Source organism: Melospiza georgiana, chromosome 20, assembly GCF_028018845.1.
Source record: "Melospiza georgiana isolate bMelGeo1 chromosome 20, bMelGeo1.pri, whole genome shotgun sequence".
Lineage (NCBI taxonomy): Eukaryota > Metazoa > Chordata > Aves > Passeriformes > Passerellidae > Melospiza > Melospiza georgiana.
This window is the reverse complement of record NC_080449.1, coordinates 3,646,325-3,659,193: the sequence shown is the minus strand read 5'-3', so window position 1 is coordinate 3,659,193 and position 12,869 is coordinate 3,646,325. Positions and strand designations below refer to the sequence as shown.

The following is a 12,869-nucleotide window of genomic DNA, read 5'->3' as shown; positions in this document are numbered from 1 at the left end:
CAAAAATAAATTGACTTAAATCAGGTTCAAGTACCAGTGGCAATTAGAACCTGCAAAGTCACAGAAATGTCAGGAGGTGTCTAGATCAGACACACACTGGAATATCTACAAAGAAATATCCTCAAAACCACTTTTGAGTTGGTTCAAACACTTGGCAAGTGACTCATTCAGCACAAGAGACATTCTTTGGATTTGCTACAGCCAGAAATGCAGGATTTTGGTGCTATTCAACTCCAGTCAATCCCAGCCCAACCCAGAGCAAACAAACAACACAAATGAGGGTGAGAGCCCCCTTAAGCTCAGAGGGAGAGGAGGTCACCTACCCAGTGAGGACCACGACAAAATCCATCACATTCCAGCCGTTGCGCAGGTAAGAGCCTTTGTGAAAAACAAAGCCCAGAGCGATGATTTTGATACCAGCTTCAAAACAAAATATTCCAATAAAGTACGGCTCAGTGTCATCCTGGAAAAGAAGGGAAATGAAAGGAGTCAAGGAGATATCCACGTCCCTGCTGTGATAAGCAGTCCCCTAAACAGCTACAGGCAGCAACTTCACACCTTTTCCATTCTTTGAAAGAGCTGAAATTAAAGGTTTAAGTTTGTTGGGAGTAAGATCACAGAGGAATTTCATTATTGTTTCTCTGAAATGAATTTTCTTTACAAATTGGCAATCCTGTTGGCCTTCATCCTGATGGCTTCACGCCACATTTTCCACCTTCACGGAATGTTCTGGAGGGAATTTTGATGTGGAGATTTTGCTCTAAGGGTATATTGAAATTAGAGATGACAGGTTTCTGGAGTTATTGGCATGGAAAATGTTCTACAACTCATCCAGGAGCCTGAAACAAGAGGGTGTCTTGGGGAGCAACAGTCAGCCACAGCAAGCCTGACTGCACTGACAGGAAATTATTTATTTATCATTTATTCCATCAGTTCGTTCTCTGCTCCTTCTCCTCCATTTTATCAATTTTCACAGCTGCAGCCTCATTTGTTTTCCTTTCACTGGGGATGCGGTTCAGGGAGAAATCCCCAACCCCTCCCATGAACAGCAGCAGCAGCAAGATTCGTGTATGGGGTCCATGGTGCAGACTAACATTTCCTTTGGGATTGCAGATTCGTGTCCTTGCTCACTACACTGAAAATCAAGCTCAGTCTCTACAGTTTTACTAAACCTTTCATTCCATCTCTGCACCAGATCTCTCAGGATTAGACTTTATTGACTGGAGTTTCAACACAAATTCAGTGCCAAATGGAAGCATTCACATTGGGAAGGAAGATTTGGGCAAGAAACAAGAACAAAGCAAGATGTAAAAGCAATGGGCATCAATTTCAAGAACTTGTTCATCAGCTTTGGCACCAATAACCAATTTCCAAATGCGCCTTAGATCCTGGTTTGCAGTTGAATTTAGTGGAACTAAAGCAGCCCTACCCAAATAAGAAGCAAGAGAGATTATAAATCTCTTTTCCAGTGGCTTTGGCATTTCTGACCACCAGAACCAAAGAGCTGAGCTGATGTTTGAGGCGTAGTTGTTTGTATTTTGCAATTCTCCCAATGACAATAGGGGATTGTTTGTTCTCTGATGGAAAAAGAGTAGGAATGTCGAGGCTTGTGGTTCCAGAACCAGGGAAGAAGCAGGTTTGACACAAGCACAGCAACTCCTGCCCAGCTCTGGCGCAGACCCACACTTCAGGACAGCACTAGCTCCAGAAATTGAGATTTTCACCCCTGAAAGTTGGGCCTATTCAGTCTTGAGATGATGCTGAGAGGGACCCTCAGCCCTGGTTGTCCCTGTCTGTCCATCTGTCCCAGTCTGTCCCTAAGTGTCCCTCAGTCTGTCCCTGTGTGCAGGGGTCAGAGCAGGCCCAGGCTCTGCTCCAGGCCCAGCAATGGCCCCAGAGCCACGGGCAGGGCCTGAGCCCAGCCCAATCTGTCCCTGTCTGTCTGTCCCTGTATCCCCCTGTCCATCCCTGTCTGTCCCTGTGTGCAGGGGTCAGAGCAGACCCAGGCTCTGCTCCAGGCCCAGCGATGGCCCCGGAGTCATGGGCAGGGCCTGAGCCCAGCAATTCCCCTGCCCAGAGGCAGAACTGCTGCCCTGGGCAGTGTCAGCCCTGAGCAGAGCCTGGGAGGCTCTGGGCTCTCCCTGACCGGGAACATTCCAGAACCATCAGCCCTGTGCCCTGGGATGGCCCTGCTGGAGCAGGGAGGTGGCACCATGACCCCACTGTGGTCCCCTCCAGCCTGAACCCCCCTGGGATCTGGAATGTGGCAGCACAGCCCTCCCAGGGAGGCTTGGCTGGACGTGACCCAGCTCAGCAAGTCCAGCAGAGTGCTCCAATCTCTGAGGATGGCTCCAAGCTGCTGGAAAACACAACCCCTGGAGAGGCTTTCCATCAGCTGCTGTTCAAGTTCCGTTCCCCATGTCCCTACACACCTCAGTGGGAAAAGCTCTTCCACTATTCCACCTTCCATCCCTTGTTACTTCTATTCCTCTGCACCTTTCTGACCTCACAGCCCCAGCAGCTCCACCTGCCCTGTCCCTGTGGTGAGGTGATATCACCTGCAGAGACACAGATGCTGCCTGGCCAGGCACCCAAACAGAGCAGGGGCCTGCTAAGGGGCACTGGGCCTCTGGTTGAAATAGAGAGCAGAAAATGAAAACCCAGCCCCAAACTGGCTTCCCCTCCAGCCAAGGAGGGCTCTGCACAAGCAGCAGCACCTCCAAGCCCTCTGTCCCTCACTGATGCTGCTCAGAGGACACAGGAGTCAGCCCTGCCCGACCTCCAGCTGCCCATCTCAGAGCTGTTTACCCACAGAAAATTAGGAACAAAGGCCATTCAGACCTTTTGTGACCTTCAAGAGAAATCCTACAATACATATCTTCTTCCAGCAGTGAGAGCTGGAGGCATCCCAGGGCTCCAACCCAGCACAGAAAAGAGGGAATAAGGGAGAGGGGGTCAGAAAGGGGCCAGAAATCATCCTGATTCCAGGAGAAGTTCCTTACAACTCCTCATGGACACAGGAGCCCTCTGACAGCCCAATTCACCTGTTCCTCAACAGCTTCAGGTAATGTCTGCACACAAAGGCCTCCCAGCCCATCCCAAATCCCCATCCCACAACTACTCGTGTGCCTCCAAAAATAGCTCCTCCAAGAGACACAAAAAAGCTACCTTTACCCACATCCACTCCTCCACATTACTCCCTCACTTCCTTGAAGCCTGGTATCTACTCCAGGCTCTGCTCAATCTAGGTCAGGTGCCTGGTGATTACAGCTCCCAGCTTTAAAGAGCCAGGCTCAGGTACTCCAGGGTTTGATGGGAGGTGCTCTTCCCAAAGCTGGGGCTGCACAGAGCTCTTAGGAAGTGGGTCAGGAGTTTTTGTCAGCTTCTAGGGAAGCAGGAAGGCTCGCAGATGGATTTGGGTATTTATTACAAAGAAAAGCTCTCATCTGTAGGGTTGGCAGGGAGTAGCTGGGGAAATAAGAGGCAAAAGAAAGAAGGTCTTTTCTAAAGCCAACCTAAATTTACACTGATTCAGCCCAAGAATCAGGGCAGTGACAACGAAATGAAAAATAAAATTTATGCCCCACTGGGGAGATATATTGTCTTATATATTACAACAGTTCTATTAGCATTACAGGTTGTCTTATATATCCAGAGTTCTGTTGTCTTAGGTTGCCTTATATATCAAGAGTGCAAGGATTCCACAGCACCAGAGTTTCATACCTCCTCAATGCTTTCTATAGGGAGCTCCTCTAAGCACTGATGATCCTTACAGCAGCCATCTGACTCCTTTTATACCACTAGTTCTTATTGGCTACAGGTGTTGCCTGTTATCATCTGGCCTGCTCCTAATCTTTAGTAAATACGGACCAGCTGCAACTTGTGGGGGATAAGATTACATTCTCTATCACCTTCATTTACCCATACTGTGTCCTCCTACAGGGAGAGGTCCTGCAGCTGACAAAAAAAAAAATAAAGGATTTGCCTGGCTGTGTGTGATGGAAGGAGGGAAGGACGTGGCTGAATGCCCTGTGCAGCACTGAAATGGCCCTGCCTCAGCTCAGAGTCCTTGCTGGGACACCCTGAAGCCCCTTCAGACCAAAGGCTGTGGCCCTGCTCGGGTTGCAGAGGGGCAGAGGAGGTGATGATGAGGATCTCTGTGCGTACTTGGAAGGAGGGCAGAGAATCTGGGCAGCAGCCAGAGCTGTGCCAGCAAGTTGTTTGCTGTGGACACAGCAGAGCTTGAGGCTGGGCCAAACACACATTTAATCAATATGTTTCTGATCAGAAACAACTTCTGAGTCTGGAAAGTCATTACCATCCCTACTTCGCGTCCTCATGTCTTTCCTTAGCCTTCAGATGTGACAGCCTGGAGAGGATTGGGTGTGAAAGGCTTTGTTCATGCAAAGGTTAATATGAGCAGCTCACACATTACTGCTCTAAGTGCCTGTGGATGGCAGAAAGCATTCAATCCATTAGTAAATTGCCAGAGCTGTCACAGAGCTGAAAATGTGGGAAAAGTGATGTTCTGTCCTCACCTCCAAAACACCCAGGGGAGCCAAACACCCCGAGCCTGCAGTGAACATCCCACAGCCCCTCTGGTGTGGAAGAGATTTTACAGCAACTTCTGAGAGCCAGAGAGAAGTTTGATAAGAGGATCCACATTTACCCCTGAAATAATTTTCTACCAAGGTCATTGACACAAAAACCAAGAAAGAAAGAAGGAGAAATAAGAGAAACCTGCAACTGCCTGTTCCAATGAGCACTTTGTTTGTTTTTGTGACCAATGAGTAAAGTGTAAACTGATATGAGTTTGTGAGAATTTATAAAAAATATGCAGGCTAGAATAAAAACAGTTTGAAAATTGAGTGTGTTGCTTTGTGTTGTCTCTATCTCAACTACGACACTGGTACCTTCCAATAAGGCCTGCCCCAGGGCAGGGCAGAAAAGAGATTTCCTGTTCTGCAAGTTCTGGAATCATCACTGTCCTTCTGGGAGAGGTCTCCTGAGCTCCTCATGGGAAACTGAGCAATCAGGAAGGAGACAGGGAGGGTAGGAGGTCTTGGTGTGGACAGCCAAGAGCCTCGTGAGCAAGGTACCTGTGAGGCCACTGGGGGCTGGGATGGGAAGTTCCCATTCCCTCATTTGGAGCTCCATCACCCCTGTGTGTAAAAACAATGCAAGATTCTTTGGGATAGATAGAGGGAGGCTGACTGGGGGGAGATGGACAGGGGCAAAGCTGCTCCACCAGACAGTTCCTGATGGAGATGGACAGGAGCAAAGCTGTTCCACTGGACAATTCCTGGTGGGAGGGAAACATTCCCAGCATCCAGAGCATGTGAGACTTCCAGCTCAGAGCAGGAAAGAGCCTCGGGGTAGGTCAGTCTGCTGCTGGTAGGGGAATGAGTTTTTTCCTTGTTTGATGATCGAGGACCTGGGCCAGTCCCCCAGTTCACCACTAAATGCTCTGATCACCATGCTGGAGCTTTCTCAGAGCCCTGATTTTGACTAGAATTTCCAGCCCAGAGCCAAATAATGCTTTTCTGTGCATTTTGAGAGTTCTCCTAAGCCAGACACTCCAAATCTTGGAGTACTGCATGTACTGAGACCTGTGCTCTGTTAACCCTGTCTGACAATAACAGGAGCACAGAAAACAGCCCAGTGGGATTGCACTGCAGGATCATTTCCTGGGTCTTGGGGAGATAAATAGAGGGAAAATTTGATTAAAAGACAAAAATAATTAAAATGTTTGCGTGGGCTCCTCCCATTTTTCTTCAGCTTTAACAAACAATCTTTTTTTTTTTTCTTTGTTTCTGTGGAACAAATTATCTAGGCAACTTCAGTTTTCTTTCAACAACTCTGCCAATATCTCCCAGTCAGAAAAGGCTTGTGATGTGTTCCTCATATCCTCAATATCTGATTAACTCTTCACTGATGATCTCAAATTTGGAGATTTTAATGAAACCGGGAGGGAAAAAAAGCCATATCCATTAACCATTGCCCAAAAAAAAGACCAATTCCATTCCTGCTAAAGACAGCAATAAAGCACCTGCTGTTCTGCATGGACTTGGAATTTGCCTGAACAAACCTGAAAATGTATGGGAAATGTATGGGAAATATGTGGGAATGTTTCCCCACTGTGGTTTAACACAGATTTCTGATGTTCTGATTAACGTTTCTGATGAAACAACTTTCAGTTTATAGAAGTAACAGGAGAATTCCAAAGAGGTTTCACTTTGAAAACTAGAAGACAGTTTTTCTTGCTCACAATGCTTATTCTTTCCAGTTTATGTTGAAAATAAAAAGTATTTCACGACTTGTAAAGATTCTCAGTGCTACTCTATGAAAAATCACTTTGTACTTCAGAGTTCCAAATGTGCTGTAGTTAAAATGGCTTCAGGATATCTGGATCAAACATAACAGTGCTTGGGACAGAAATGAGGGGTTAATTCTTCCTTTCCCTCTGAGGCAGAGCCAACAGGGCAGAGATTGTGCATTTAACTCGCTCAGCTCTCTCGCACTGCTCGGTGGCAATGCCAGTGCCCCCCTTTGGAATGATTTAGGCAGGATCTGAAGACTTGAGCGCTGTAAAATGGAATTAATACACTGGGAAAAGGACAATAAAATGCCTCTAGGATGCCCTTATAAATCGAGGGATACAGAGAAACATAAAACCAACATGAACCAAAGGATTGCCAGGCCAGAACACCTCTGAAACTGCTTTTCCTTTTGTTTGTATACATGGAAGGCACTTTCCCAGCTCAGTCCTGGCTCTAAACCTGTGCTTTGCTCACACCCCCAGGCTGGCCTTGCCAACCAACCCCAAAGCACACAAAGACAGGTTTAATGGCAGAAAGATCTACATACAATCATTGATTTATTTTATCCTCATGTTTTCTTAATTAAAAATAATTACAACAGAGAGAGGAAAAAAGCCCTGTGCAGGAGGGCAGCCAGCAGGAGTGGATCCATTTCCAAACCAGCACCAAACTCTGACCCTGACTCTCCAGATTCCTCACTAACACACTTTTTCCTGCTTCTGGATAATGAGATTCTGAGAGTTGCCCACTGGCATGGGCCATCCTTGGGAACTGCAGCAAGCACTATTCAGAGGCTCTCGTTTCTGGCAGCAAGCCTAATGTTATCTTTGTTTGCATAATATAGCATCTACATGGAAAACACATATGGATCCCTATTTCCCCATCCTTTGAACATGCAGGATGAATGCATTTAGGCATGCAAGACGTTCCAGATCATTAAAAGTAGAGGAGAGTAAAAGGAGAAAAATCAAACCAAGAATTACACAGTTTTCCTACAGTGATGATAAATGGGAGAATTATTTTGAAGCTATTCTTCTATTTTCTTTTGAAATAAGGTAATTGGACTCATTACCATAAAGCCTGCGGGTAAATTATTTTTCTCTGTAAGCTGGTTGCATTTTTTTTTTTTTTTGGAAAGGAAGTGTAATCATCTGAACACAAAGTTTTCTTTGAAGGATCTATGCTGTGGCAGGAAGAGACACACAAATCCTAAAAGGTTACTCTGTTCTACCACTCCCTGGGAAAATTAAAATTACACAGAAGTTCATTTGATTCCAAAGATAATTCTAAGCATTCCTCAACTCCTTCCTGTCCTGGTTTAGAGGCTACCTAAGTGTGAAGCCCTTCTGAGCATAAGACAAGATCCAGCTCTCTCTGTGGCTGGGCAGGGCTGGCTGGAGTGATGAAGCATTCTTTTGCAGATGGGATTGGGAGGGGACAGTTATCCTTGCTGTGACAGATTTTTTTCTGATTGTCAGATCAGTGCCTGTCTGTTTACGTGTGGATCTTTAAAACAGATCCAAACACTAGATCCAAACACTTCCAACACCCAGTGGCCGACTGCTTTTTTTGTATTAGACCAGGAAAATAAAAAAAGAAAATGAATGAATGCAACTCACCAATCTCTCTGACATCGGTGTCTTGTCTCCATCCGGCAAATGTTGTTCCAGAGCCAGCACAATACAATTGGCTATGATTGTAGCTAAAATCATGTATTCAAATGGAGTGGGGACCAGAAGTTAAAGAAGACACTGGACAATACGAGAAGAACCCCATCCAAATCCTGTTTCTACCCACAGAGTTGCATTAATTGAGCATTCTAAGGTTTCTCATATTTTTTTAAGCCATTTGGTTTCCTTGACTTCCTCAGTTCTTTCTGGGGTGTGCCTGGAAGAGAAGTGGGAAATTGGCACTTCTCTAAGAGAGTTAGAGACTCACACACAATCTGATCTGCTCAAGGAATCTGGGAGCAAGAAAGCGAAAGGTCCAAAGGAAATAAAAAACTATTAATACGTACCGATTTTCAAAGAGATTGATAAACTAAATTGCCTCCAAATAGATTATACAACTAAACACCATCTGCTGAATTTTTCTTCAGTAACATTGAACTTCAGCACACAGTGCAAATAAGTGATGGGCACAAAAAGTTCAATTTAGAGTACCTACCCAGGTCTAAAACATGAATTGCAGCTCGACTGCAATGCCCGCTCTCAGTGAGAATAAAACCCTCAGTGCCCTTTGGGGATGTAGGAGGGAAGTGGGGAGGGAAAAGAATCCAAATCCAGCAGCAGATCCCCCCTTGCCTTTTACCACCGTCTCCCACCCTGAGCTGTGCCGAGCCCCAGCTCTGCCAGGGTGGAGCCGTGCTACGGGCGGCAGTGGGGCTGAGGGCAGGAGATGGCTCCGCTCAGCATCACGGGGAGATGGACCCAGAGCATGGAGAGATGGAACCAGGACCATGGGGATATGGACCCAGCACCACGGGGAGATGGACCCAGACCATGGGGAGACGGAACCAGAGCATGGGGATGGCTCCGCTCAGCATCACGGGGAGATGGAACCAGAGCATGGAGAGATGGAACCAGGACCATGGGGATATGGACCCAGCACCACGGGGAGATGGATCCAGAGTATGGGGAGATGGACCCAGAGTATGGGGAGATGGACCCAGAGCATGGGGAGATGGAACCAGAGCATGGGGATGGCTCCACTCAGCACCGTGGGGAGATGGACCCAGAGCATGGAGAGATGGAACCAACACCACGGGGAGATGGACCCAGCACGACAGGGAGATGGAATCAGCACCGCGGGGAGACAGACCAATACCATGGGGAGATGGAACCAGACCATGGAAAGCTGGGCTCAGTATCATGGAGAGATGGACCCAGCACCATGGAGAGATGGAACCAGACCATGGAGAGATGGACACAGCACTGCGGAGAAAATGGAACCAGCACCATGGAGAGCTGGGCTCAGCACCATGGGGAGATGGACCGAGGACCACAAAGAGATGGGATCAACACCAAGGGAGATGGACCCAGGATTGTGGAAAGCTGGGCTCAGGACCATGGAGAGATTGACCCAATACTGCAGAAAGATGGACTCAGCACCATGGACAGATGGGATCAGCACCGTGGGGAGATGGAACCAGCACCACGGAGAGCTCAGCTCAACACCGTGGAGAGCTCCTGTGAGCGCAGTAGAGAGCTCGGCTCAGCACCAGGGACAGCGCCGAGCCGCGCCGCAGACACAACACCCTGGAGGGCTCCGCTCAATACCCAAAGAGCTCGGTTTGGCAGCGTGGAGAGACTGGTTCAGCATCGCGGGGAGCTCAGCTCAGCACGGGGGCCAGCCTGGCTTCAGAACCGTGGTCAGCACAGCTTAACGCCGTGATAAGCTCGTCCTAGCACCGTGGTCAGCTCAGCTCAGCTCAGCACTGTGGCCAGCCTGGCTTCAGAACTATGGTCAGCGTAGCTCGACACCACGGTCAGCTCAGCTTAGCACCACGGTCACCCTGGCTTCAAAAGCATGGTCAGGTCAGCTTAGCACCATGGTCAGCCCGGCTTCAACGCCGTGGTCAGCTCAACTTAGCACTATGGTCACCCTGGCTTCAAAACCGTGGTCAGCTCAGCTCAACACCTTGATAAGCTCATCCCAGCACTGTGCTCAGCTCAGCACCACCATCAGCTCAGCTCAAGCACTATGGTCAGCCTGAATACAGAACCGTGGTCAGCTTGGCTCAGCACCACAGTCAGCTCGGCTCAGCACCATGGCCAGCCCGGTTTCAGCACCATGGCCAGCCCGGTTTCAGCACCATGGCCAGCCCGGTTTCAGCACCATGGCCAGCCTGGTTTCAGCCTGGTTTCAGCATCGAGGCCAGCGCAATCCAACCCCGCGGACAGCGCCCGGCCCCGCCCGGCCCCGCCGCTCCGGCGCGGGGAAGCGCCGGTGCCTCCGCCGGTCCCGCCGGCTCCGCAGCCCTCGGGGTCCCCTCCCCACATCCCCCGGAAAATGCAGCCGAATCGCCCAAGAGGCAGGGGAGGGAAAGCCTGAGTCTACCCGCGCAGTCAAGGCGATGCTCTGCCTGCCACCGGGGGTTTGGGGCTTGTTTATCCACACTTAAATGCAGGGAAGGAGAAATGGATGAGGAAATGCAGCAATCGCTGGGATTGTATAATATGGACAGAAGGATCAATACGTGTTTGTGTGTGTTCGGAGAGAAGGGAAGTGCATGGACTCCACTGGTGTATTTTTCCTGTTAGCCCCTCAGGAAGTGAAAACTGGGGAAGTCTAAGCAGGAGCTGGCCTGTGTGGCAACTGAAAGTGTTGCTAGGAGGCTGGGAGGAGGCCGTGCTGCTGTTAGCTGAGGATTAATAGGGGTGTGATATGAAATGAAAAGAAAACAACCGGCTCCCCTGAGACCCCCAGTGTAAAGCACTCCTGTACACACACAAAAAATCTGCTCCCTGGGAGCCTCAGCCTGCTCCCCTCTGTTCCCAGCTTACAACCATCATTCTGAGCAAAGCCCCCTTCTCACTGCAGCTCACTTGGCCTGGGAGCTGGGTCTCAGACAGAAAGCATCTGCCCCTTTCACAATACAGCAGATGATCCCTCTCCCCACTTACTCCCTCCTTCTGCCACAAGGCTTTGCTAATTTTAATTTTTTTTTTTTCGTGCAGCCTAAGCTTAGGCTATGCACCTAATCGAAGTGCCATGATTCATGTTGATTCAAATGGATTCTGGAGGGGATGTGCTAAAACCGAGCTGCAATGATCGCATTCCTGGGATTTACCTGGGCTCTCAACGTCCCCTACTATCAATGCAGCTTCAATGCTAAGGTGTCACCATTTTTATCCCACATTCCTTCTTCTATTCACAGGAAGACAGAAGAGTTGAAAGGCTCCAAGATGGAAATAAAAATCAGGATTCACGGGCACGAATCTCACAGAACCTTGAGACTTGAATTGTAGGAAATGTCAATCCATGCACCTGTACATCTCACCCCTAAAGACACCCTGACACAGCTTACACACACCCCTGGCATCAAGCACACCAAAAGAACCCTCGGTGCTCCCACAGAAGCAATCCCCTGATTCCCTGATTATTCCCAGATTCCCATTGCCACGGCCGTGCATCATGTCGGGCACTCGGCTCCCGGCACACACACCCATGGCACAGCCCGATCCCACCATCTGCAGCAGCAGCAGACACTCTCCCTGCGCTGCCTGGAGGGGTCTCTGCCCCTCAGCCTCGCTCTCCCCCTCCCCACCTTCCCTCCCATGCCCACACAGCCTCCCTGAAAGGATATGGCCACTCTGTTATTCGCTTGGCGTATTTCCGTATAACATTATCTTCACTGAAGATGAAGAGGGATCTGTTGACTGTGAAGCAGTTCTGTTTGACAGGGATGGGGTTGTAGAGAGCCATAGTCCTGGCTCTCTGAGCCATCGACTGTTTATACATCCTTTGGCCGGCTTGGGGGCCACCTTGCCGGCTGCTCCCTCTTCCAGCCCCGGCCGGCCCTCCACCTCCATAGCGGGTTGGCAGATCATCCCCAAACCGAGCCATCCTCGCAGTGCACGGAGCCGGGCGCTACAATCCAAACTGGCAGCCGAGGCGAGAGGAAGACGCATCACAGCGCGCAGCACTTCTCCCTCCGGGGGCTTCAGTTGCGGGATCGGGATCGATCGCGGCAAAAATAGATCGATAGATAATAAAACAAAAAATATCCCTTTTCCTTCCTCCACCCCCTGCGCTTCCCCGCCGCTGTGGCTGCCCGGGGGTAGGAGGAAGGCTCCGGGGCTCCGCTCACCTCCCCGCACAGGTGGCGTCTCTCCGGCCCGACCTCATGGCCGGGGCGGCGCGGGGTGGCCGCGGTCCCTTCGGCCACGGGGCGCTGGGCTGGGAAGGGGCTGCGCTGCTGCCGTGCCCGCCGCGGGAGCGCTCCGCCGTGCCCAGCCCAGCCCGGCACGGCTCCGGCACGGCCCGGCCCCGCCGCATGTGATGCCCGGAGCCAATCGGCCGCCGCGGCTCCGCCCGCTCCAGTCACCGGCACCGGGGGGCGGGCGGCGAAGGAGGAGGGAGGATGGAGCCGGCCCGGCCCGGCCGCCGCCGCCCACCCCGGTAAATACGGCGGAGCCGCGGCCACTCCCCGGGGAAGGAGGGTTCGATCCCCCCCCGCCCCTGCGCAGCGCTCCGCGGGCGCGCACAGCCCCGGCCGGGGGTGCTGCTGCTGCTCCGATGGGTGGGGGGCACAGGCGAGGCAGCCCCCGCGCCTGCGCGCCGCGCCCAGATGTGCGCTGCCCAGATGTGCGCTGCCCAGATGTGCGCTGCCCAGCTGCTGCCCCCACGGGTGCCCCGAGCCGCGGTGCTGGCAGCGCAGCTCCCGTCATCTCGGTGCCCCCAGAACCCCGCAGAGCCCCGCAGAACCCTGAGGGTGGGGAGAATCACAGTAAAAACGGGGTTCGGGGCTCGGGGGGTGCCCAGGCGGCAGCCCCCGGGGGCTCGGGGCGGGCACGGGCGGGTGCGGGGCGGGGGATGCGGTGCCCG

At 51.0% G+C, this 12,869-nt stretch overlaps 1 protein-coding gene across 8 annotated transcripts in view; it reads right to left on the bottom strand.

The window, feature by feature from the left end:
- CACNA1B (calcium voltage-gated channel subunit alpha1 B) overlaps positions 1-12,243 on the bottom strand; it is a 324,524-nt gene extending 312,281 nt beyond the window's left edge. For all 8 annotated transcript variants that reach the window (XR_009115431.1, XR_009115432.1, XM_058038142.1 and 5 more), the window contains exons 1-3: positions 11,630-12,243; positions 7,940-8,046; positions 324-463 (exon numbers count right to left, since the gene is read on the bottom strand). Coding sequence is in view for 6 of the 8 variants with exons in the window: in XM_058038142.1 (XP_057894125.1) it covers positions 324-463; positions 7,940-8,046; positions 11,630-11,888 (506 nt within the window). In the remaining 2 variants the exon portion in view is untranslated. The remainder of the gene's footprint in view (positions 1-323; positions 464-7,939; positions 8,047-11,629) is intronic.
- Between the last annotated feature and the right edge of the window lie 626 nt (positions 12,244-12,869).